This window comes from Petromyzon marinus, chromosome 29 (genome assembly GCF_048934315.1).
Source record: "Petromyzon marinus isolate PM22_M1 ecotype Great Lakes invasive population chromosome 29, UKy_Petmar_22M1.pri1.0, whole genome shotgun sequence".
In the NCBI taxonomy this organism is placed as follows: Eukaryota; Metazoa; Chordata; class Hyperoartia; order Petromyzontiformes; family Petromyzontidae; genus Petromyzon; species Petromyzon marinus.
This window is the reverse complement of record NC_133695.1, coordinates 2,097,368-2,123,323: the sequence shown is the minus strand read 5'-3', so window position 1 is coordinate 2,123,323 and position 25,956 is coordinate 2,097,368. Positions and strand designations below refer to the sequence as shown.

The 25,956-nt window shown below is 47.8% G+C and overlaps 1 protein-coding gene across 2 annotated transcripts in view; it reads right to left on the bottom strand.

Annotated features, from left to right (window-relative positions):
* The window catches only part of LOC116947357 (serine/threonine-protein kinase D1-like), a 48,651-nt gene that overhangs the window by 17,495 nt on the left and 5,200 nt on the right, over positions 1-25,956 (bottom strand). For both annotated transcript variants that reach the window (XM_032962997.2, XM_032962998.2), the window contains exons 2-8: positions 13,332-13,470; positions 9,396-9,527; positions 6,143-6,258; positions 5,311-5,479; positions 4,736-4,813; positions 2,897-3,074; positions 1,006-1,129 (exon numbers count right to left, since the gene is read on the bottom strand). In XM_032962997.2, coding sequence (XP_032818888.1) covers positions 1,006-1,129; positions 2,897-3,074; positions 4,736-4,813; positions 5,311-5,479; positions 6,143-6,258; positions 9,396-9,527; positions 13,332-13,470 — 936 coding nt within the window. The remainder of the gene's footprint in view (positions 1-1,005; positions 1,130-2,896; positions 3,075-4,735; positions 4,814-5,310; positions 5,480-6,142; positions 6,259-9,395; positions 9,528-13,331; positions 13,471-25,956) is intronic.

The following is a 25,956-nucleotide window of genomic DNA, read 5'->3' as shown; positions in this document are numbered from 1 at the left end:
TGTTGTTGTCATTGTTGTTTTCCTGCTTGTGCAATTTGTACTTCTATACTTTATGTGTATTTATTTACGTATTTATTTGGAGCGACCTGCTTACCTTTTCTCTATCGTGCACTCATACCCCCTTTTGTATAGTTTTCTGGTGCAAATTCGCTGACCCAACCCTACTGGACATCCGTGAAAAAGAGCTTCATAGCTCATCGGATTCTTCCAGGAATAAAAAAATAAAGACTGATTATCGAGCGTGCAGACGGTGCAACTGCACTGCCAGAGGACCCCCAGGCGCCGAGCTACGCAGAGTTGGTACCATGCCAAACGCACGAGGCCACTGCTGCAAGATTAGTGAGACACACACACACAAACAAAGACAAACATCCCCCGTATAACCTTAACAGACTGTTGGAGCAAGTGCTCTTTGCCAGCACCTATGAAGGCCAGCACGGCACATGAGGGGGTGGGTGGCCAACGCCACGCCCGACCGCCTTTGTTTCCCAAGTGGGGATGTTTCCACACCGCACCACGTACTCATTGTGAGGCTGAGTCGACCTAGGGGAGGCCCATGACCGGTTCAGATGACTATCGTCACCGGTGTTGGCCGTGAGCGGGAATCAAAACCCGGGTCGCCAGCTTCGTAGCGCAGCGGAGTGCTAACCGCAACACTAACACAAAGATCCCCCATATAGCCTTAACAGACTGTAGGGGCAAGTGCTGTTAGCAAGCACCTATGAAGGCCGGAACGGTACACGAGGGGGTGGGTGGCCAGCACCACGCCCGACCGCCTTTGTCTCCCTAGTGGCAATGTTTACACACCGCACCAGGTACTCATTTGAGGCTGAGTCGACCTAGGGGAGGCCCGGGACCGGTCCAGATAATCGTCACTGGTGTTGGCCGTGAGCGGGAATCGAACCCAGGTCGCCAGGTTCATAGCGCATCGTGCTAACCACTACACTATCGCTCCCCACCAACACTAACACACACACACGTACACGTACACACACACGTACACACCAGGGTGTCCTTGCTGGTGAAGTGGACCATCCAGCCCTCCTTGAGCACGCTGCTCCCCCGGCGCTTGGCGTGCTTAACGGACTGCACCACCCGCATCAGCGGGATGTTGTTGCTGGGCGAGGGGCTGCGTCGCAAGCGGGGGGGGGGGGACCACTCGCTCATTCGTTCACTCGTCTACTCGTTCGGCACGACAGCAGCGCTTTCCTCCCTTCCGTCCTTCTCCAACCCCCGCTCATTTGTGTGGATTGAGTGCGGAATAAGCATTTACATCGCCAAAGCAATAATAATAGATGTACATATTTATATAATAAATACATTATTATTATTATACTATAATAAAGGGCCGTGAGTCCAAAATCCCTCTGCATTCGGGAGTCAGAAACACTGAGCCTGCACTGCTGAGAGCCTGGGTTCGATTCCAGTTCACAAACGCCCGAGATTAAACCGGATTCTCAAGCTGAAGGTCTCAACATGGCCATCAAGGATGCCCATCATGCATGACGTGATTTTCATTTGTATGAGGTTAATACTAATGTGCATCCCTTTGTCCAGCTACTTTTGAATGAAGGCCTCCCTACACCATACGAGACATGGGATTTGTAGACCATACTTCACCACACTGGTCAGTACGGGTTGGTGAAAGCCGGTGGCATAATAATTCAGTTTTATATAGCGCGTCATTCATGCAATTGCATATCCCGACACTATACAACAATTACATACATAATCGCATTTAGGACTAAATCATATTCACAGCAGTCATAGACGTGGGAATAGAGACATGGCTGGAAATGGGAAAAAATGACTAGGGGTCTCTGTGCTTGTCTGTGGGTCTTTTTTGTTAGTCGGTGGGTCTATCTGTAACTCAAATAAATAAATAAAATATGAATCCTTGAATCCTTCCGGAACACAGTCGGGTTCAAATTTATACTCCCACCACGGCGTTCCAGGGCGTTCCGACCCATTGCCACCGCTCGACATAGAGGTACAGTACAACAATGGATTGTGCTGCAATGCCATCGACTGGCCACGACAAAGCCCCGCTGCATTGGTCGCCTGTACAAGGAGCGTCCCAGGCGCAACCCAGCTTGGCATCCGCGACCTGACGCGATTGGGGAGCGTCCCGTGTGATGCGTCCAGGGACCTCGCGTCAACGCACACGACGCACTCGCTTGGACGAGGCAGGCGTCTCTCTGTCTCTCTCTCTGTCTCTCTCTCTGTCTCTCTATGTCTGTCTGTCTGTCTGTCTCTCTGTCTCTCTCTCTGTATGTCTGTCTCTCTCTCTGTCTCTCTCTCTCTCGTTGTCTCTCTCTTTGTTTCTCTCTCTGCCTTTCTGTCTCTCGCTCTCTGTCTGTCTCTCTCTGTCTCTCTCGTCTCTCTCTCTTTGTATCTCTGTCTGTCTCTCTCTCTCTCTCAGCCTCTCTCGCTCTCTGTCTATCTGTCTCTCTCGTTGTCTCTCTCTTTGTCTCTCTCTATCTCTGTCTTTCTCTCTCTGCCTCTCTGTCTTTCTCTGTCTCTCTCTCTGCCTTTCTGTCTCTCTGTCTCTGCCCCTCTCTCTCTGTCGCTCTCTGTCTCTCTGCCCCTCTGTCTCTGTCTCTCCGTGTCTCTCTCTGTCTCTCTGCCCCTCTGTCTCTCCGTGTCTCTCTCTGTCTCTCTGCCCCTCTGTCTCTCCGTGTCTCTCTCTGTCTCTCTGCCCCTCTGTCTCTCCGTGTCTCTCTCTGTCTCTCTGCCCCTCTGTCTCTCCGTGTCTCTCTCTGTCTCTCTGCCCTTCTGTCTCTGTCTCTCCGTGTCTCTCTCTCTGTCTCTATGTCCCTCTGTGTCTTTCTCTCTCTGTCTCTCCCGTGCCGCCTCAAGGCAGTTTGGGGGCCGATGCGGCGACAGCGTCCGTCACCTGATGGCTCGGCTCCGTTCCGCGTCCAAGCCTCGCTCCGTCTTCTGCGACCTCTCCTCGAGCGACAATGGCCGCTCCTCGAAGTCGTCCACCGGGGAGCCGTGCGTCTGCTCGCCCTCGCTCTCGTAGCCCAGCTCCTCCATGGCGGCGTCCGCGTCGCTCGCGGGGCTTGGAGGCTCTGCGGACGACGCGACGGGTTCAACTCCGGGCCGAGTTTCATTATTTGACCGGCTGAGAGCCCGGCAGAGGAAGGGTACGGTAGTCTCGTTCGCAAGGGTTACTTCGGTTTGCAAGAGTGTGCTCCCCGCATTGTATTTGCAATGGGCGCTGAATCGTAGGGGTTCCAGTATATTCAATGTTTTTTGCCAAATTGCTCTCCCCATTTCTATTACAATTGTACGGCGGCTTTCTGAATCCAAGCTTCGGGCTTTAATTTGAAAGAAGGTCAGTGTTGGATTAATGATTTCACTCATAAATTTTGACGTGCCAAATTGGAACTAAGAGATATTTTGATGACATTAAAACTGAATGATGTTCGCTTTGTTTGCCTTGGTCCAACCCTTTGCCTTTGCTACTTCCCAACTGTGCAATCGGCATCATTTCAAGATGTGGAGTTTCCATTCTCTCACAGAGCAGTGCATCACGCCATGCTAAAGATTGGCCTGCGGAAGGAGATATCACAGAACTACTTTAGAGATTCCCTTCGAGGGCACTTACCCACGCACTCTGCCGCGGAGACGTCCGTCGCATGGAAGTCAAACTGGAATTTTATCATTTCATTTTCGGACCTAGAATTTTGGCCAAAATTAAGTACAAATCCTAATTTCATTGGTCGGTTTTGTTGCCTGCGCTCATTGGTGAGTGGGCTGAGTTCAGCATTTCATTCCACATGGGAACCCAGTTTAATCATGGGTGATTGAATCCCAGATTCAAACCCAGATTCTCAGCGGTCACGACTCAACGTTCTGTCCCGACATCTTCACAGTTTGTCTTAATGGCTCGGAGGGATATAAAATATTTTTTTGCACTTATGCGTGTTTGAGTTATTGCTCTTTAGTGCCTGCACGCTGTCAAAGAGTCTGCATTCTGAGTTCATGGAAACACGACATGCAGACCATGACCATAACAAAGAGGTAGCCATAGCAGTTTTTTTTTTTTAAAGCTGGGCTATTGCCACGAAGTTGCTCTCTCCCCTCTCTCCCATATTTCCCAGCCCTGACAACCCTCCCTTCGAGTCTAATATACTTGCCCTTCAATTTGAAGCACCTTCGACTAGCACGGTTGGTTACGTACGGTGCAAGAGAAATCCACATTCACACTTTCATACACATGTAAAGCGTCTTGAGATGCGATTGCATTTTGGAAGGGCGTCCACTAAAGGGGGATATTTTTTGGCCAACTCTTCCACACGGGCGAGACACCTGTGAAGAGGTGGGAGTACCCGCACGAAGGCGCGCGCTCACATTAGTGCTCGCCAACAGCACTTGCAGTCTGTTAAGGCTATACGAAGGGGATCTTGGTATTTGGACCCGCACCTAACCCCACCACACACGGCGTGAGGTGTACCGGTTTATACGGCTGGATGGACAGAGGCGGCGGGGGGGGGGAGGGGGAGATTTCAGAAATTTTCACCGTCGTTGCAATCGAAGCGCCGAATGATCGAATCGCACCGGTGACCTCTGGATTGCACGTCTGGTGTGCGAACCATTGCACCACGGAAGCCTTCCTTACGGACACACTCTATACATGCAAATTGTTGTTGTTGCTGTTTGTGTCAACATTTGGAAGCGTCTGTCGAAATGAAAGCAAACGGCTGTGTGTGTGAGTGTGAGTGCTTACCATCACAGAGGGGGACCTCTCCCAGGCAGTTCTTTGGAACCTTTGTTGAGCATCGCTTGTGGCAGTTAAACTTGCAGTCTGGAGGGCACAGGCTCAGGTCAGGGAGACTGTGGGCAGTGCCGTCCCACGTGTACATCCGATAGCAGCACACTGCAAGCGATTGCCAGTGCTCTCTGCCAAAGAATAACAACATCTGAATGCGAAGTTAATTGAATACGACAACAAAACACGTGCACGCACAACCGTACAGAATGGGCAGCATTTTTAAAAAAATTCGGAGCAGTTCTATTCGCTCATGGAGGCCAATAAATATAATATGGAACACAGCAAAAAAAAACACATGACGGAGCATGTCCAAGAGAGCGGCACGTCCGTCAGGGAGATGGAGCGATGAAATAATCTCGTGCGCAGGCACCGGGCGGCTCATTACATCACAGGCGGGATCGAGAGAGATGGCGGTGGCAGTTTGTGCAGTAGGCCTTCTTCCTTCATCCAGCAGTGGATCGACCGTGGCCAAGCCTGACGCCGATGGCGGCGATGCTCTGCCGCCCTGTGCGGGCGTTTGGGTACCGCACCTTTGCACTGCAGGCCCTGGCGGAAGAGTCCGCGAAGCAGCCGCTTGCAGTGCTGGCAGGACGTGGGCCGCTTGTACGACTGCACCACGAAAGTGTGCGGCACCTTCACCTTGCCCGGCCCTCCCGGAACGCGCTTGAACGGAGGGAACTCCGCTTCTGTGGGGCTCCTCTGCAAGGAGACGCCGAATCGAGCGGAGAGATCGCACCAGGGTGACTCCGGCGCCAGGCTCGGGCGAGCCGTGCGTCGGCGGCTCCTCTACTTAGAGAACTAGAGAACTACTTGTAAATTATCGTGAGATGCTGGACATCCGTGAAAAAGAGCTTCATAGCTCATCGGATTTCTCCAATCTAAATAAAGATTCAGATTCTGCTACTTCTAGACGTCCTTAAATTGGCCTCTTCTCCACAATTGTGGTGGTGCACAAGTTTACATGCCCTGAAACTGAGCGGCCGTCTTACGATTAAGTTTTTGAGGTGATTTGAGAAGTAAGGATCTTGTTGAAAATGCACGTAAAGTTTTACTTTGTTACAGCAAAATTATAGTGGGGCTTCATATTTGAAATGTGAATCAAAATTGCTCATACGTGGGAATTCTTATTAATTCCTGGGTTTACTAATATCCGGTGATGGAGAACTGAATGTCAGTAGCTCCAGTGATTATTGAATCAACATCTTGGATCAATTTTTTTTACAATTGCAGCAGCGCCGTAAGCCGAACTCAACAGCAAAAAGTAACGGACCCCGGGTTCTGTTTGAACGGTCACGTGCGTGTGTGCGTGTGCATGCGATCGCCGGCACAACCGAAGTGTCACGCACGCGACCCGCATCTCACCGGCACCAGCTCCTCGGGATTGCTGACGGACACGGTCGACAGCCGCCGCTTCCGCACGCCAGAGCAGTTGTTGGGGATCCTGAAGGCGCAGCGCTTGTGGTAGTCGAGGCCACAGCCTACGAGAGGGGTGGGAGGCAGTACCCGGCAGCATGCAGCATATCATCCACCCAGCCACCCAGCCAGCCACCCAGCCACCTACCCACCCAGCCACCTAGCCAGCCACCCAGCCAGCTACCCACCCAGCCACCTCACCAGCCAGCCACCCACCCATCCAGCCAACCAACCATCGATCCACCTAGCCAGCCACCCATCCACCCACCTGCCCAGCCACCCAGCAACCCACCCAGTCACCCAGCCATCCACCCACCCGCCCAGCCACCTATCCAGCCACCCAGCCATCCACCCAGCCACCCAGGCACCCAACTATCCAGCCGCCCACTCAGCCATCCACTCAAGCACACCCACCGACCCAAATCACAGTGCGATGCTAAGCTGTCGATTCTTTATAACTTCACTTGCAGTTGACATATATGCGAGCCCGCTTACATATTACAATTTTATAACATGTTTACTTCAATACCAATATAAATTTTAAGTAAATAAACCGTATATGTGACCATGTGGCTTTTTAAACTATATTAATCGATTTTGAGCAGATGGTTGTGGCAGCATCTGAAGCAGCATTTTCATTTCAATGAGGAAACAGAAATAAATAAGTGATGTCATTACCCCTTAATCAATACCCTCAATATGACGTCTGATGGAAAAAGAAACACAACACCGTGAAAACAAGCCATAATCAAGATTTAGAGACGTGTTTTGCCTATCTAATTGACACATTTGGTTGTGAGAACAGTTATTCCACTCACTGGTGAGCTCAAGATATGATATTGGTAGGAACCTCCTGGTTACACCACCAGCCCACAGGGGATTATTGTGTCCGTCCGTCGTGCATCCAAAAATGGGAGGGGTGGGGCTGGGTGGAGAGGGGAGGGTGGGGAGGGGAAGGGTGGCAGGGTGGGGAGGGGCTGGGTGGGGAGGGGCTGGGTGGGGAGGGTGGGGCTGGGTGGGGGGTGGGAGGGGTGGGGCTGGGTGGGGAGGGGCTGGTCACCCCGTGGTGCCCTTAGAAAACTCAACGTGTAACCTACTCACGCCGGCTTGTGCCCGCCCTCAGTCGGGCATATTTGCGGAATACACCACGTGGTGCCGCCGTTGACCCTGGCCATTGACCGAGCAACCCAACGTTCCTACCAGCTCCCTCCGCAGGAATGTGTTTAATTGCACGTTAAACGCTTTCATTTGTTGGGCTTCGCGGTCTATCACGTGGTCACTTATCCACGTGATAGATGACTTGATAAACGCCGTATATGATCTGGATTGACGATTTGACCATTTACAAGTCCGAAACGTTGATCGGAACAGCACCCATAGCATTAAAATGCATTGTGAAGGGCACTGGTGATCTCTGACCGGAGCTTAACTTCGGCTGGGTTCTGTTCGAGTTTGTGACCCCTTAAAAGAATTCCACATTCCGGCACACCACGTCCAGTATACATATCGCTATGGCTCTGGCTATTCGTCAGATGCCTATATATTCCAGTCGACAAGTGGCCCAATGTTTTTTTGTACCCAGCACACCACATCCAGTATACCTCACACGATGGCTCTGCGTACTGGGTCACATGCTACCTACCCTAAGTCTACCTGCATTTGTGGCTTATTCCCTGTGGAGCTTCCAAACCTCGTTGGCGTGTCCACGAAGAGACAGCGTGCCCATATGATGAGTTTTCAATCTACACCTCAGCGCCCACCTTTCAAACCGTTTTAGTTTCACCAGGTAAAGCCCGACAAGAGCTGTGAGTTTAATTTTCAGCAGGTGACCTGGCCGCACATGATACCCCATCGACGTCGCTTATCATCGGAACATGATCATTCATACAAGCGGCCAAATAATCTGAACGCACCGTTTCCAAACGTGGAGCGGGGGCAAAGGGCTCGGAGCAAAGTGGACATGGCAGTTACCAGCGTGGGAATCAAACCCACGACCTCCTTCTTACTGGGCAAGCGAGGTAACATCTCCTTCATCCGAGTTTAATTTCACTTTGGCTAAACCGAAACACTTTTAATACTGCGCAGATTACAGTATACTGATTTGAAAACTTCACGTACACGAGATTTGACACAATTTACCAAATGTGATATATGTATAACTAGCGGGAAGCACCCGGCGTTGCCCGGGGGAAAATAGATATTTTAAAACGTATCAAAACTTAAAAACATAGCATATATTCTTGGTTCTTTCGGTAAAGTCACGTAGAAGGGAATCAATAAAATTATCACGACCTTTTGACTGCAATACAAGCAATCATCATCAGGTGTGAAAACCACAACAAGAAAATTTTCAAATTTGAAAAATGTATATTTTAATTATTTTGATTCCCTTCTACGTGACTTTACCGAAAGAACCAATAATATGAATCCCTGCAGTCACGAAAGCTTTAAATCAAAACATAACAAATGAAAATAAAACTTTGATCATTACCTCATTAATTAAAATAAAACCCAACGCGCGGTGGAAAAAAAACGCATGCTCGCGCGCCAAAATTCGATTCTTTAAATCGCGCAAAGGAATCGAAAATTGTAGATTTATTTAGGATTCGCCTATTCCCGTTTAATCGATACCACAATGGCTCACCATATATCGATTCTCTGGTCCTGTATGCGGGTTGACGCCACGCAATTCATGGTCATCCCCCCCCAAATACAAAAGTTAATTTTTATACGTTTAACATTGTGTACAGTATGGGAGCTAGCCACATGGCAAATTAAAATGTGTAACCTATTTCCCCCCCCCCCCACCAGCCGGCCTACGCGGAGGGTTTTGGGGGGTGTGTGTGACGTCAGCAGGCACATTGCGTCTCGCTGCCCCATGCGGGTGACATGACAGAAATGTGACGTCACAGCTCACTTGCCATGCTAAATAAATGCATTAATGCGCCCCCCCAAAAAACAAATATACAAAAGTCTATTTTTATAATATTTGCATGGTGTACAGTCTGTAAAGTACCCACATGGCAAATTTCAAGTTTGTTGCATGTCGGGAAGTACGCTAAAACATTTTGAACAGACACATTCACAAATTTCCATTTTTTTCTACACATATATACATTGATTGATGATATAGACATGACCACAGTGACTAATCGATCGGCCCGGCAAACGTCGAGCGAGAGAATGAATTCATCCCTCCGACCTTCGCACTTGAGCCCCTGCCGCACGAGGCCCCAGAGCATCTCCCCGCAGTAGTCGCAGAACGCGGGGGACTTGTACGAGTGCACGAAGAGCGCGTGTGGACGGATCTGGAAATCCTCGAATGTCGCCGACGCTTTGGCGTAGCGACGGCAAAAAGAAAGAGAGAGAGAGAGACAGAGAGACAGGGAAAAAAAACACCACCATTGACTTGATCCTTCATTCATCAACGTCGTCACCAGACGCATCACTTTGTCAGGGCTGTTCACCAAGCGATACGTATTACGGCGCAAATCCTTTAATCGCGTTTGGTGCGAGGGGTTCACGAGGGGTGGGACGTATAATCTGTCTTCATTCACGCAAACTCTTCCTCATATCTGTCTTGATACAGGGCCAATTGCTGTTGAATTTTAATTATATTTGAAAGTTATTGTGCATTCTTTTATTTTATATATGGTCCTGATGTAAAATGCATCTATTTATTACTAAATTGTGCAATTCTCCCCGTTCTCTCAACATTAAAATATTGTCAAGATGAACCATTTCCTGTGACCGGTTTATTCGATTCGACGCCGGTTTAGTCTTATCGACTTGAGGTCACGATCTTCGATCTTGTGGTGTAATCCAGGTCTCCCTTGCATCGCATTTAAATGCGTGTCTTAACGAAGTACTTCCATCTCTGGGTGAAGTAAAGACCAGGAGTGGATAAACATGGATAACGGGATGCGGTTGCCACCCATTTGGGAATGGACGTTGACGTGGACAAGCAGTAGCGCATTTAACCACGTGTTGCAGAGGTTATTGGGGTGCCACGGTGGCGAGATGTTAACTACCTCGCCCGGTATACAGGAGGTCATGGGTTCGATCCCGACGCTGACACCTGCTGTAAATTTGGAGTTTGCTTGCCTCTCTCCCCGTGGTGGTCGTGTGACTTTTTCTCCAGCTCCTCCGGTTTTTCCCTCCACATTTAGAATCAACGTCAACGTGCTTTTAGAGTATTTGGCTGCTGTAAATTTCCACGTCATTAGCCACTTTCATTTGTGGCCCGGTCGCTTCTGAAAAAGAGCTACGTAGCAGTTCAGTGGGCCTTACCTGGTAAAATAAGAAAAGTGTACAGTTTTATATTCTTGGGTCTTTCGGTAAAGTCACGTAGATAGGTTCAAAGCAAATAATAAAAAATAACAGAAAACTACGACGTTTCGATCGCAACGCAAGCGGTCGTTTTCCTGAAGACGACCGTAAGACCCACAGAATATGAATTCCCGCAGTCGCGAAAGCTTTAGGTCAAGATTTTTACAGTTTTAGTTTTCTTATAACCAGAAAAATGCGTGTCGCGTGCTTCGCAGTGGATGTTCGCAAGAGTTGGTCATTGCGTGCCGGCGTCAAGGACCAGGTTTTTTGACAAAATAAAAATACTAATAATAACAGGAAAATTACTCAATTGGGAATTAGCATTGCAATCATTGAGCACCCACTGGCAGAGATTGTTGCCCCCAGTGACTCTTGCAAATGAGCGTGGTTAAACAAAATAAACGGAAGGTTCCAGGTCACAAATTTGAAATCGCACGAAGACTTTGGTAAAAGGATAGATTTTTACAAATGCGTTCTGCAAAGAATAGGATGAATTTACTGCTATTTTGGGAAATATATATTTTATTTATTTTCTATTTTTTGTGTGATTTGCATACCTTCCCTATACTTTGCACTCAAATCGTTTTTTGTATTGTCTGCTGCTTTGACTTTCTGACCCGCCCCTTACTGGACATTAGTGAAAAAGAGTTTCGTAGCTCATTGGATTCCTCCAGGACAATTTTTTTTCTTCAGAATTTGCCACCTCGACCGCTGCAGACGTTTTACATCCAGCGACGCGTACGCTTAAACGGGCTGCGCTCTTGAGCCGAGGTAATGACTGGGCCGCTTCTGTCTGACGAAGCCTTCGTTACTGGGCCGCGAAGGACAGCAGAGGCACAACGCTTTCCCATGATCAGCCTCTTCGGACCGTGACATTTACAGAACACAGACTCCTTTCAAATGTCCACGCAAGTGTCCCCCCTCCCTTTGCGCGCATTGCTCCAGCTCCCCTCCTCCCCCCCCCCCAAAAAAAAGATACGGCTCTTCGGTTGAAAAGACTGCGCGCGATAGAATGGTCTTTCTTTATTTCCAGACCTTTTAAATAAAGGGGTGCTTGTGCAGAGCCCAGACGGTAGTGCAACTATACGGCAAACGCAGCGCTCTTACTTATTCACGCGTTCGCTCATTCGCCCAGCGTGATACTGTTTCAGAGTGTAAGTTGTAACCATAGCAATCGGCCGAATGGGCCGCGGCACCGAGACTTGTGCTTTTGGTCGGTCTACCTTAATCACGGGCGCACAGTCAACGGATGGTGTGGCGTGCTCATTATAGCCGTTGGCGCCGTTCTGGGGACGCACGGCCGCTCGTGGCTCCCAGCGGCGCTGTGTTGAGGATTATTCATCGCGGCCAAGGGCTGTGCCCGTTGCGGTGATGAAAAATATTATTGTGGTCGTGACAAAAGACAGGGGCAACCGAAAGCCAGTGGTGTGGCGCGTGGTTGGCAAGGGCCATGGTGCTGGGAATGGAATTGGGCCCCCTCTACAATTTCCGCTCCATCTTCGTAGCCAGGTGCCTGGGCCCCCTCTGACCTGCTGGGTCCCATGGTGCAGGGCGTGCGCACTATTCAATTGCTACGCCACCGCCAATAACATAACAATGCCGTGATGGTTCTGGGCTTCAACACATCTGCCCCAAGTACACTTCCCTACACCTGAGGTTGAGAGCCACTTCTGGGACCGCCTTTGAAAAACACACTCTGAAATGTCATCAGAAGAACAAAGGCAGTGGTTCACATCACCGCAAGCACGCGTGGACATTCACGCAGAAGAGTGAGCTCAGCGATAGCAGGAAGAGCATTCTCAGTGCCCCTTCCCATGTGATTTCCTCATTTATGTCACCTGTAATGTCTCTGATTGTTGATGATCACAGGTTTGCCTGCGTATGTATGTATATATATATGTTAAAATTATTCCACACCGTATGTAGCCAACCGTGTGTGAGTGTGCGCTGTGTGTCGCTAGCTAGCGAACCAGGCGACCTGCTTTTGACTCCCAGCCATGGATAATATCAGCGGTGAGTCATGGTGGAACCATCCCTGGGCCTCCCTTATGTTGATTCAACCACAAATGAGTAACCCGGTGCAATGTGGAAAACGCCAGAACTGTTGAGACTAAGGCGATCTGGGCGTGGTAGTCGTCAACACCGCCTCCTGGTGTTCCGTGCCGGCCCTAACGCGTGCTCACAACAATCTGTTGAAAGTCAGCACGAGGCCCTCGCGGTACGGGTTGTTTTCCATCTGCTGTTTCCGTGCCGAGTCGGAACCAAACCGTGCACCTGGCTGGAGTCCAAGCAGGGCCAGGGGCGGGGCTAACGACGTGTTCACTGCACGCGACATCAGTCGGTACCCTGTGAGGAAGATGAACAACCCTGGCATTCCCGCGTCGTCTACGTGCGTCTCGACTCAGGTTATGTTTTATTTCACCAGGTAAGGCCCACTGAGCTATATAGCTTTTTTTCTGAAGTGACCTGGCCAGAAATGAAAGCTCGACGAAGTGGCTGGCTTATCACGTGGAAATGTATAGTAGCCGACCCGATTGACGTGGAGAAAAACCCACGTGACCACGGGGAGAGAGACACACAAACTGCAAATATACAGGCATGGTCACGGTCAGGATCGAACCCACGACCTCCTGCATACCAAGCAAGGTAGTTAACAGCTGGCCACCACGGCGCCCCTGATGTCAAGAGCAACGTAAAAACAACCCCCGACGCGTGCTAAGCCGTGCTGGGCTGGCTCGGCACGGCTCCCTTGCACGGCTCGGCAAACCGAGAGATATTTGCGCGTGCGTGCGTGCCCACGTGACGGCACCTGAGAGCACCACTTCGACGAGGTCTCCGGCTTGGATGCCATCGGCCGTTGCCAGCAGCTGCAGAACGTTGTCCGAATGCGGGTCGTGGCGGAAGAGAAGGATCTTGTCGTACATGCCGTAGAAGCCGCACTCGGGGAACTGCGGATGAGAGTTGCAAATAAACGGCCCACAAATCGAGGGTACGTAAACGACTGCGGAGGTGTTCGCACCGCTGTGCCGCGCAGCCCGCCGGCGAGCTGCTGTTGGACATTGTGCTTGACAACAACAACAACAAACATGCAGTGCAACCCAAACGCGCGCCGGACATCACGATGTATGGATGTGGAAGTTCTTTCCTACTGATAATTGTATGTGCGGGATATATACACGACATTAATGACGGATGTTTATCGCCTACATTTTTTTTTATTCCACGCGGGGAAACATTAGCTGATGTATTCAATCAACGGGACACTTTTCAGTTGGTCTCATTTAATTCTGAGCGTACATTGGTGTACAAAGTACATTAGTCTTGATATCTGCGGTCTTTTCAAAACACTTTCCAAGCCACAGTCCTGGCAGAATGTTTAGTAGCTGCACATTAATTGGTGTAAACACAAGTGATAATATTCACTTCAAATTCACCTTCTCGGCAACATGAGATTCCTGGCCATGGCTTACATCAGAGGGAAAGTGATATCTGAACCGGTCTTGTTCTACTCTACTTCTATGGTTTCATGTCCATGCTGCCCCCTATTCACCAATCCCCCTTCGGACTAAGGACAGGTGTGCTTATGTCCAAAGTGTGCTTGTATCAAAAGTTGCCTCTTTGCCTTCCACCCACCAGTGTAATGTGAGAGTATGATGCTAGATATCAAAGCTGCGCTTATATAATGCGTCCTTATATCCAGCCTCCGCTGCAACGTCACGCGGAACGACATCATATGAGGCAGTATGGAGGTGAGGCCTGTGCACCTTGTTGGCCGTTATGTAAGGGGGCCCCTGAATTAAATACGAAGGGCGATAGTGCACTCGCAGCCTCTTGGGGACAGATGAACTCCCAAAAAAAAACGATTTTCCATGCCGACGGTTGCTCCAAGATGACAGGTGAAACAGTGAGGCAAGCGATGTTGAGTTAAAACAAAAGGCACATTCAGCTCATCGTGAACAAGAACATCATGCAGTCAAGAACTCGCGACGCGCCAGAGCAGTTGTTAAAAAGTAACCTGAATTCAAAATATTGGTTCAGATTATTATCCACCGGGGAAAATTCTGCAGAGGGCACTGTATGTATGCCTGCTGAGTTTCTTTCACACCGTACGTAATCAACCGTGCTGATCGTACGTGCGCGGTGGGGGGGGGTACAACAAGCACCGAATACTTATCGAATTACTTCGTCACCCCACAAAGCCCATACTGAGTCTGGAGACTCTTTTTCAGGAGGGTCCTAAACATTGGGACGTTTGGCCCAATGCCTTTGACAACGTCCATTGTCAGCCATGGGAGGAAACCGGAGAAGACGGAGGAAGATCACGCGGAAGAGGGGGGTGTGGGGGGGACGACGTTACAATCGGCCACGAAGAAAGACGGCCGGGTCAGGGATCGAGTGTCACCACCGCGCCACCCTGCCAACCGGATGAATGGTACAATTGTTGTTGTAACGTGCTGACCTGCCCCGACTGGACATCTGTGAAAAAGAGCTTTAGCAGCTCATCGCATTCCTCCTGCAAGTGTAAATCAAGATTCTGATTCTGGCAAATTCTGCGCGAGTGTCCGCGGCGTGGCCCGGCCGATGCGTGTCTCCTGATGTTCGCGGAGCCCACGACGCGAAGCGGCGTTCGCATCCTCTGGGACAGCTGCACACTCAAGTGGAAAGACGCTTTTTTTGGACGGTGAGGTGCGGTGTGCACGTGCGGCAGATCCCGCACTGCTAAACCACCCTCACGCGAACAACTCCGGTCATCCTCGCAGCAGCAGCAGCAGCAGGCGGCTTTTGGCTGACCATCGAGCGAAGACGGTGGTCATTTGCGTCGTGCTGCGCTTTTAGTTGCGCTTCTGCGGCCGTCTGGAACGCTCTTCCCTTCCGATGTTAGTAAGGCACTGGAGGCTGTGCACTTTTAAATCATCTCGATTGAAAACTCGTTTCTTTAGAAGCTGCTTTTTGTGTTTCGTTTGTTGTCCTTTACCTGCACTTCTGATAAGCACGGTTGGCTACGTACGGTGCGAAACTAGTTCAACATACATAAATACAACATACATATATGCAACATGCATGCATGAAACATACATACATGAAACATACATACATGCAACATACGTACAACATATATACAGCATACATCCAGGTAATGTTGCTAGAAAAAAAAAACAAAAGCGAATAATTCACCTTAAAGAAAATAAATATGATGCCTCATTAACAACAACAACAACACAAGCAGTGCACATAAATGCATCTGGTTAAGAGATGGAGTGATGCTCGCGCGTCCGACGAGAGCCCTTCAGCAGCACCCCGAGGCTTCAACAAGCAAGTGGCCCAGGGCTCAATGCACTGGGACCTCTCCTCTGCCGTGGTCTGGAAATAACCTCTTGTTCAGTGTGCTTGTTACAGAGAGGAGCACACACAGCAGCAGGTAGGAGTAGTAGCAGTCGTGATAATAATAATAAAGTCAGTATTTATTCACCTGGGAAAGCCAACGAACCATTACATTTGATGTTCTTACACACCCAGAGGAAGCCCATTCAGTGCAGGGGGAGAACATACAGACTTCACGGCAGAAAGGTGCTCGATGTCAAGAAGCAAGTGTTACTACCAATGTGCCACCCTACCGCTCCAGATGAACACATACAAATAATAGTTGGCTGTATTCTCGGGATTACTAGACCCCCCCCACCACCCACCTCTGCCTGTTAAATAAAAAAAAGTTTTACGTGCATCTTATTATGCGGTCGGCATGCTTGCGCGAGTGATCAGATCTGTACAACTGCATTGACACGGCCGGGACACGTGTTTGGGGTGCGTTTTCATTTCAGGAGCCGTCTGTTATAATCCCGAGAACACGTTAACGGACTGATGATGAATAAATAAATAAGCAAAGATATACCCGCGCAAGAGATATAGCGCGGACGTGCGGAAAACCGGAATGAAATCCTCGACAAACTCACCCTCTGCTCAAAAAGGCTGCGTCGATTATTAAAGCACTACTTAACGCATCGGCTTTCGCCACCCATATTATCCATGATAGAGGTAAATGTTGTGGGTTTACTCTCCAACACACCGATGTGCTGAACTAGTAACTATTTGACACGTTTTGTTAACGTGACAATCCTTACTAATGTTGAACGACACATTTATATTTACGCGAGCTAACCCCAAAAACCTCTATAATGGACAATAAAACACGGGTCTTCGTGTGTTGTTGTTGTTGTTGCTACGAGGCTGCAGCGTCAAATCCAGAGGTTTAGGTCTACAGCCTGGTAGCAGGGTGGCAGAGTGGTAACGCTTGTGCTTTACAGCAAGAAGGCGATTTCCGTGCGGAGTTTGTATGTTCTCTCCCTGTTTGTTCTGCATGGGCTTCCTCCATGTTCTCCGCCTACCTCCCATCGCTAAAACACCGTCAAAATACGTCATTGGTATTGGCCGACAACTCATGGCTAAAAATGTACCTGCAATATATCCATTCGAGATTAGATGTAGGAACATTGCTCCTACGGTGGCAGGATCCTCCTGAAAACGAGTCTTGAGACTCAGTGAGGTTTTCCTAGATAACCCAGAATAATACGGATTATAAAAACCTACCAATATGCACATGAATGTAATTTTAGGCAGCTGCAAACCGCACAGAGATCCGACTGCTGTGTGATGATTGGAACATTGATCTGGCAGTTCAATTCAATCTCCAGGCACGGCAGTCGAAGCTATGGGCGAGTTCGCACAACCCTCTCGCTTCTGGTCGCTCAGCGCGTTAAATGGTGGGGCAAAGAGTCGGTAAGTCCACCTCTACCAAGACACTTGGCTAGCATGGAAGGGTGGGCAAAATACATTTTAGAGGGGCTATCTAGTGTTACTTTTGCCCCCATGAGTGAGTCATTTCAGGGCTGCATCTTTACTTATGTTTTACACTGAACAGAGCTCTTGACAAGGTTTCACTTGCTGGAATTTTCCACTGATTTTGGAGATAACTTCCTTTCTCTGACCAAACATGCCGAATAACAGATGTACAGTCGAGTGTCTCTTGTACGTCATCGAGTCTTCTTCTAAATGCTCCCCGTTCACCTACGCAACAGCAGCTTTAAAATGTCCCAGCCACGTGACAATGGCAAGGCCCTTTAATGAACAACTCTAAATAAGACATTCGTCTCATACGATATGGGCAGAGCTCAATTTCAGCTGCGACGGTGACCTGGAAAATATGTCTGCACCTGGCACACCACATTCAGCTGTGGCTTCGAGTCCCGTGCCACCTTCTCCAGTCTACCAACGGACCCGTAAAATATTCAGTGAGAAACTAAGCCCTGGGGTATAGGATTCGTCGCGTCCTTTGTGGAACCCAGAGTGACCAAAACAAGGCATAAACACAGCCACAAGCAAGGCAATAGCAACTACAGACCCTTGCGCTGATAACAGATTTGTGGAAACACACGCACGCACGCACACAAGCTCGCGCACCTACATGCGCATGAATGTGCCAGCAACTGTCACCAGACACCCGCGCCATCGGCCAACTGGCGAGGCTCATGGCACAAACGAGGAGCGCGGGCCACGATCCAGAGCCACGTCCACCGACTGGTGCGCCGTTAGCGTCCGTGGGTATCGCCTTGCGGGGCGAGACAATAGGCGAACTCCCGACACCGGAACCGCGCCGTGCGGATGAACTTTCAGGCTAATGAGAGGGACGACCAACGAAGAGCGCCCAGACGGTTCAGTTTTTAATATTTGACGCTCCGCCATGGCCGCTCGCCACCCATGCCAAATGCCCCGCGTGTCTGCTTTTGTTCCTCTGTGTGTGTGTTTGTGTGTGTGTCTCTGTGTGTGTATGTGTGTGTGTCGCGCGTTAGAAACATTTAGGCTGGCCTGCCTACGATCCATCCTGGGTTTAACCAGGCTGGATTGTGTGAGGAGCTCACAAATCCTTGAAAGATCTGGACAAAGTCTCAGCGGTGAGCAGCTCCGGCAGGCAAGGCTGCGTTGGCTGGGCCATGTAGCCCGCATGCCCAGCCACCGCATGCATAAACAGCTTTTGTTCGGCCGGATCGAGGGGGCTAAACGGGCGCGGGACGGGCTAGAGAAGAGATGGAGTGATGTGGTATAGGAGGACGTGGAGCTGAGTGGACTTGCCGATGACTGGTACCAGCGGTGTCAAGATCGGCCTCTGTGGAGGAGGCTCGTGAAGGACGCTCCTACTGGGCAGTTGGAGGCAGTCGCCCTCCAACAACAACGGAGGGCGGAGGAGCGACGCTCACAACAACGAGCGGAGCGCCGGGTGGCTAAAGCACAGCAAGTTGGAACAGTAGGGGGCACAGGTGGTGCATCAGCCAGTCGTCTCAGTCAGTCGACCCGTGGCACAAGGGTCTGCCCCGTGACCTGCCAGCGGGCGTTCGACACTTCACGTGGCCTCAAGGTGCACATGGCCTGGCACAAGCGTCGTGGTGACGTCACCGCCACTTAGTGGCGAATGGCGATTGTTGTTGCGCCGCGCGTGCAGAATTGCCAATGTTTTATCGTCCTGCTATTTCGCAACGATAAATCGTAGGCAATTTCACATATGTAAGGGATGCGTTATGGATTTAAAAAAAAATGTGCTGTTTTGGATGTTAGGATAGTTGAAGAATGTGTCAGATCTTGTTAAGATTTTTTTAATGTTGGATTATTTATGTTAATTTGTCTTTGGGTTCACACAAGCGATTTCACCCGCCGCCATGTACCACGATCCTTGGTGGACAAACAGCGGACATGACAGCATTGTGAGTGACTTCGCTTCCCTTTTAGGAATAATCCAAAGTGTAAACAAATCCTGATCATCTGAAATTTCATAACTCAACCTGATTTTTTAAAATTAATTTGAAAATTAGAAGCACATCCAGAAATAAAGATGTAGCACATGCAAGGCATTCAAATTATTTGAATAATTTTCATTGGTCGAGTCTTAGTGGTTCCACAGTCGTATTGTCCGATGTTCTTCATTGTTTTTTCTTGTTCATTCTATGAGCTTAAATGTTCATTAGCATATAATACCCCTATGTGAGTACATTACAAAGTATGTCATTGATTTGCAGATGCTCAATGCAGAGCAAGTCCAAACATTGATTTGAAGTGGTACATTAACATTATTACATCCACCACTTGTAGAATGGCATTAGCATATTGTTTAGTTTTTGCATGTGTTTGTGCATATTTATTTTTTAAAACAAATTTTGGGGGAAAAAGAGATCAATTATTGAACAATATGCTGAAAAATGATGTTTGTGTTAAGGTAATAGATGTAAATACTGCATTGCAGATGCTCATCTGCTTCTATGTATCCAGATTAATGCCAGCTATGTATAACCTGGCGGGTAAATGAAATAGCAGGAGCAAAGAGCCGCCAATCATTACAAAATGGGCCAGCACAGCCTCACCTATTAACCAAGCAAGTACTCGTGTTTTACCAAACGTGCACTGTGCACTTGTGCTCCAACATACATGAAAGAGGGTGTGGGGGTGATGCCACATTGGATAGCACACTCCACTATGAATCTGGCCACCTCTATTCGATGCCCGGCAATGATTTATATCGGTAGCGATCAATATTTGAACCCAGTCCAGGGCTCCCATATTCACCATCCCACACCGACGAGCATGGCGAAGTTTGGTCCACAACGGACCGACACGTCCTGGGAAGGCCTTCATCCGCCAGTGGATTGACAAAGGTCCGACAATTACGATTAAAACAGGACCGTTATAACTAGTATGGCGAAGGAGTATGCTGTGGTAACCCTAACCGCATTGATTTCCACGTATTTGGAACACAATGCAGTTTATAACGTGGCAGTCTTTGCACAGCAGCTCAAGCGGCATGTATGTGGCTATAGAAGCAGCCCCAATCGCGCGGCTCCTGTCCACTGGTGGCAGAGGCTCTTGCCTAACGCAGCTGTGCGGAGGGGTGAATGAGTCCAGAGGGCGTATTTACACATTTCACCTCGTCTCAGAACCACACGTGTCAGTATTATATATGGTGTCTCGCTCAGCGCTTTAATCATGGCATTATCATTAAAATACATTCTACATTTGCCACACGCAATAATTATCGACGTATGGTTATAGGTACAATAGTGATTTTTTTGGAGGTAACAAATGTACGTGTGCGGTCGTGGTGTGCAGTCGGTGTTGATTTTAGAGTGCCCTATGAGCGGATGTTGTTAGCCACTGTGTCTGTGTTATCCGTCTGGTTATCTGCATAAAACGTGAATATGATGAATGATCGACTACTTCCGGGTGACTTGTGCACAAACACTTCGAAGATGAGATGAGTTTAGCGATTCCGGGAAACTTGGTGACTCCCATTACCCATTATTTGTCTATCGACGACTGGATGAGGGCCTCCCCACATCTTATGGCCCATCGGGGATATCTGACCATACTTCTCCACGCTGGTGTGTACGGACTTGTGGAGGCGGGGAGAGAGCACAGCTATGGACTATGCTGCTCTGGCCCCTACTGCCCGCAACGCCTGTTGCACCTTTATTATTGTGCATGGTGGTCATCCATCCGAGCAAGTGCTGCCCGGTCTCAGTCCCCATCACCTTCCCAGATCTGACCAGATCGGGGGGCATTCCAAGTGACTTTGTGAAAGGAAAATGCGAGGATCATTTTGCTGCCACATCTGGGTCACTCCTCCTCTTGAGCACGATTAAATGTGGATATTGGGAAACTCTGTTCGTTCGTAATAGTATATCCTGATCAGGGGTGCTGACATACGGGTGGATAATTGAGAATACTGTATTTTACGCTGAATGGACGCCTACACATTTTGAAGAGTGCTCTGGCCTGTAACATTTGTAACCCAGCAGCATTTCTTAAACCTGCACAACTGCTGATGGGAAGCAAAAAGTCAAAACCGGTCGGGAGTTGTCATGCTTTGGATATGGAAATTCATACTTTTGACTGTTTTGTTAAATAACAGTCTTAGTGTGCAGTGGCGTGGTGGTTTAACACACGCTGCAATAAGCAGGAAAATCCAAGTTTGATTCCTGGCCATGGCGAACATCCGTTGTGAGTGACACGTGACGTGGTCCTGGATCTCCATTCAAACCTCCTTTCACCAACCCACAATGAACAACACGGTAAAATTTTGCAAAAAAAACCCCTCATGACTGACAGCGTGGGAAGGTCTTCATCTACCAGTTAATTTAAAAAAGGTTCTGAACATTATTATTGTCATAATTACATGTATTGTGCATGTGTGTATGCATGTAGCCAAAGCAACCATGAGGCATATATGAACACAAACACACAACTGTACTGCATTTATGGTACACACACACACACTACAAAGCTTTAAATATTGACTCAGCGGCCTTCAAGGCTATGAATAATATCTGACTCATGACATACAGTGTAGGTGATATAGATTTGTATGCGCCACAGTGCTGTATTGTGCCGCATTTTAAGTTATATGTTGCGTGTCCTTTCTAAGTCCCATACAAGACACGTGCTGTACGGACATTTACTATGTACGGAGGGTGGCAGGGAAAGTCAAAAAGAATGCTGGCACAAAAATAAAGTACAATTCAGCCTTGCCTCATGCGCACAGGGGGCGGGAGCCAGAGCAGGATGCACGACAGACGAAAGCGGATCGTGTCATTTGTAAAAAAAATACGAATGAAATAATTGTGAGTTTTTGTATTGCCTCCCACCTTTAAACAAGGTCACGCTGCACGGTTGACCCTGTAGAATGTTTTTTTTTATTTTAAGCAAATGTTTCCCAGAAATATTTACCGTGAAAGTATTATCAGGTAAAAGAAGTGTGGGCAGTCTATTTTACTGTTCCTCCTAAACATTTATTTTTTATATTTTACCGGGTAAGGCCCATTGAGCTGTATAGCTCTTTTTCATAAGCTACCTGGCAACGAATGATAGCTTAACTAAGTGGCTTATCACGTGGAAATGTATAGCATTCAAATAATCGAAACGCGCACGTTTCTAAATATGGAGGGAAAAAGCGGAGGACCCGGAGAAAAATCCACACGGACACAGGGAGAACACGCAAACTCTAAATATATCAGCGTCAGGGTCAGAATCGACCCCACGACCTCCTGCAGACCAGGCGAGGGAGTTAACATTTCGTCACCGGGAAAGATTACACTTCAAGCAGGTATACATTGGAAAGTGGTGTCTAAACAGTCACGACATAGATTAGTGTGGGCAAATGTCATTTTATAATGATTCAGTGGAGGTAAATATAGCAGTTCATCGTCTCAAATATCATAGCAGATTAGGGGGTGGAGTGGTGGCACAGTGGTTAGCACACCGCACGATGAACCTGGCGACCTGAGTTTCATTCCCAGCTATGGTGAACATCAGTGGCGAGTGATATCTCAGACGGTGCTGCACCCCTCCCCATGGCCTGTTTACTAGCCCGAACTGTTCAGTGTGGTGAAATATGGTCACCACAGCACCCATGGTCCACACAGCATGGGGGATGCCTTCATCAATCAGTGGATTCATAAAGGGCTGTACTTTTTATGATTGTGAATTGTGTTTACCAACAATTACCGCAAAACTGCTTACCTCAATTGCTTCCCCAGGGGGAAAAAAAAAACGGATAACATATACAGGGTGATCCATTTATAAACACCACACGGATTTCTAATGACCCGCTTACTTTCATCCCAACTGCTGACTAAACACTGAAAGCCATGGCTCCGTATCCTAGATGAAAGTGATGGCGGATTTAATACTGTGAATGTATTGATATTGGATGGAGGTAGGTGGAGGCTCTGAAAAAAAAAACATTTTTTTCGCCATACAAAATGGTACTGTGTTGAGATATATATAAATGGGTCATCTGTAAATGGATCAAGCTAAAAATGAAAGGTCCAGCCCAGCAACTGTCTGCTCACGTCACAGATTTGTCTCTATAGAGGGTGGCCCACAAATCAGGACACATCGGGTTATTTCATATATTTTAACACATGGCATGGAAATATTTAAATTGCTTATTCTCAACGGTAGTTTTTGTCTGTAATTAGTAAGTCATACGTTCTTCTTCCTTTAAAGATAACGTATACAAATAGAAAGACTTCAGACAAACGAGTTCAATTAGTTTGTATACATGCTAAAGTAGGCAGCTGTAATCTTTAAAAAAGTCAAAAAAAATATTTCAAAAGAGAATGCACGCATGCATTCGTGTTAATGGAATTCAGATTGAACATTTGTTAAAACAAATTAGAAAAACAGTACGCGATTTGTTAACACGAATATTATAACCCTATGTGTCCTGATTTTTGGGCCACCCTCTATAAATATAACATGTATGCACGTAGTTAATAGGCTGGGTTATGTGCCATTGCATCGTGTGAAGCTTGCCTGCTTGACGATTAACTCATTGGACAGACAAAAGTGTCAAGAGTGAGTTCATGTTGTGTACAGGATACACAGTGTGACACGCTTTGTGGGGTGGATCAGTGGTGCAGTGGGTAATGCACTTATGAATCTGACAACCCGAGTTTTATATCTGGCCACAGCGAATATATCTGAATTGGTCCTGGTCTCACCCATTCCCCATCAACCAACCTTTCCTAACCAACGTGGTGAAGTATGGTCAAACAACCTCCATGACTGACAGCATGGCTAGGCCTTCATCCAGCAGTGAATTATATGTATGTTGAACTTCTTTCATACCGTAACGTAACCAACCGTGCTAATCGGAGGTGCGGGGGAATTGGAAATAGGCTGAAAACAAATGTATAACGGCACACGTTTATACAACTATGCATTCACTCTCTGCATCGTTCAGTTAATTGCTCTAATACTGTGTAGCGATGGCTTCTAGTTGCGGATTAATGGAGATAGCAAAGGGGAGTTTATCTTTTATTCTGTCACCAAAATTAAAGTCTTAAAACCCCGTGACCTTAGCATATTTAGATTCTACGTGTTTGCTTAGCTTTTCTTCCCTTCGTAATTAGACTAACGTTTTGTTATTCTAAACGACAGTATAGACTGACTTAGGAAACATGACCCCAAGTCAACCCCGCGCATGTTTGTTCAAGCCTGCTGTCTATCCGATGTGGTAAAATTATTTACTGACATTTCATCTGAAAGCTATTCATAGTTCAAGCTGATGTTTGGCCACACCCTAAAAGGGCTTTGGCATTTTGGAAAATCCAAAACTTTTCTTGAAGTTTAAATTCAACACGGACGATGTTACGCGACCATTGCTATGCTTAATAATTTATTTTTTATATTTCAGAATCACATCAAAATATATATACTGGAGGAATCCGATGATCCAGAAAGCTCTTTTTCACAGATGCCCAATGTTTTGGGTCAGATCACTCTTGGCATCGTTTACTGCAGTTTCCTATTTACCTCTACATTGATGACATCACACAAGGCCAAAGATTGGAAAATATTTTCACAAATTTGGCAGTTGCCTGATGATGCCCGTTACCAACTACCAGCGAAAAATCCTCCCAAACAGTTCTTGGAATTTGATTTCATTTTCCAGTATTGTCGTATAATTTAATTTACTCTCTGATTGCTAATATAGGGCTGCAGGATGCATAACATGTAAAACAACACGTGCTGTTGGACAAAGGCCTCCCTACGCTGTGTCGGCCATGGGGGTTTGTTTTTACCATTCTTCACTGTGCTTGATGGTAAGGGTGAGTGAAGGAGGTCGATGTTAACCTTGGCTGGGAATTGAACTCCCAGGTTGCTGTGTTCATAGTGCAGTGCACCATTGCTCCCCACCCCCAAATGCTGTTTACCACGATTTTAATATTATCACACTTGTTGCATGCAAACGCAAATTTTCCATTTTTTTTGTTACAAAGAACGTCAAATCACTTGCATCGATCGACACACGAGATAAACGCGTCATTCTAAAGAACTGGTTCAACAGAGAAGTTTGGAGATAAAGTCTCCAGGTCAAGTCACGTGAAACACCCTTTGCGAATAATACTAAAAATACTGTAATACTTTACAAAAGTGAGGCCGGGCAGGAACCTTTACTTGGCAATGTGACACATTACGAGAATGAAAAGGAGTACAGGAAGACAAACGAGCAGGTGTCTCGATGCAGTGGTGAAACATTTACAAGAAATATAATTCAGGTAAAAGAGAGCAGTAATATCCGATATAGAGAACGGTGGCAGAGATGTTTTCAACCCCCACTGACGAGACGGACAGATGATGATGATGATGAATACGATAAGAATGAACTTGTGTTAATCCCGATTTCAGAATGCACTGGCCAATTATAACATAGTTATTAATCGGCAGCTGAATTCGTTCTTAACATTGGAGGTTCACGTAGATATATGTGGTTCAACATAACCACCCGGAGGTTGCTGCAATAATCAGTAATGATGCAACGATGTTGTCCTGCGGTGGCATAGCCAGGCTGTGCCACTGCACCAGGGCCCAACTGGTCAGTCGGGCCAGGT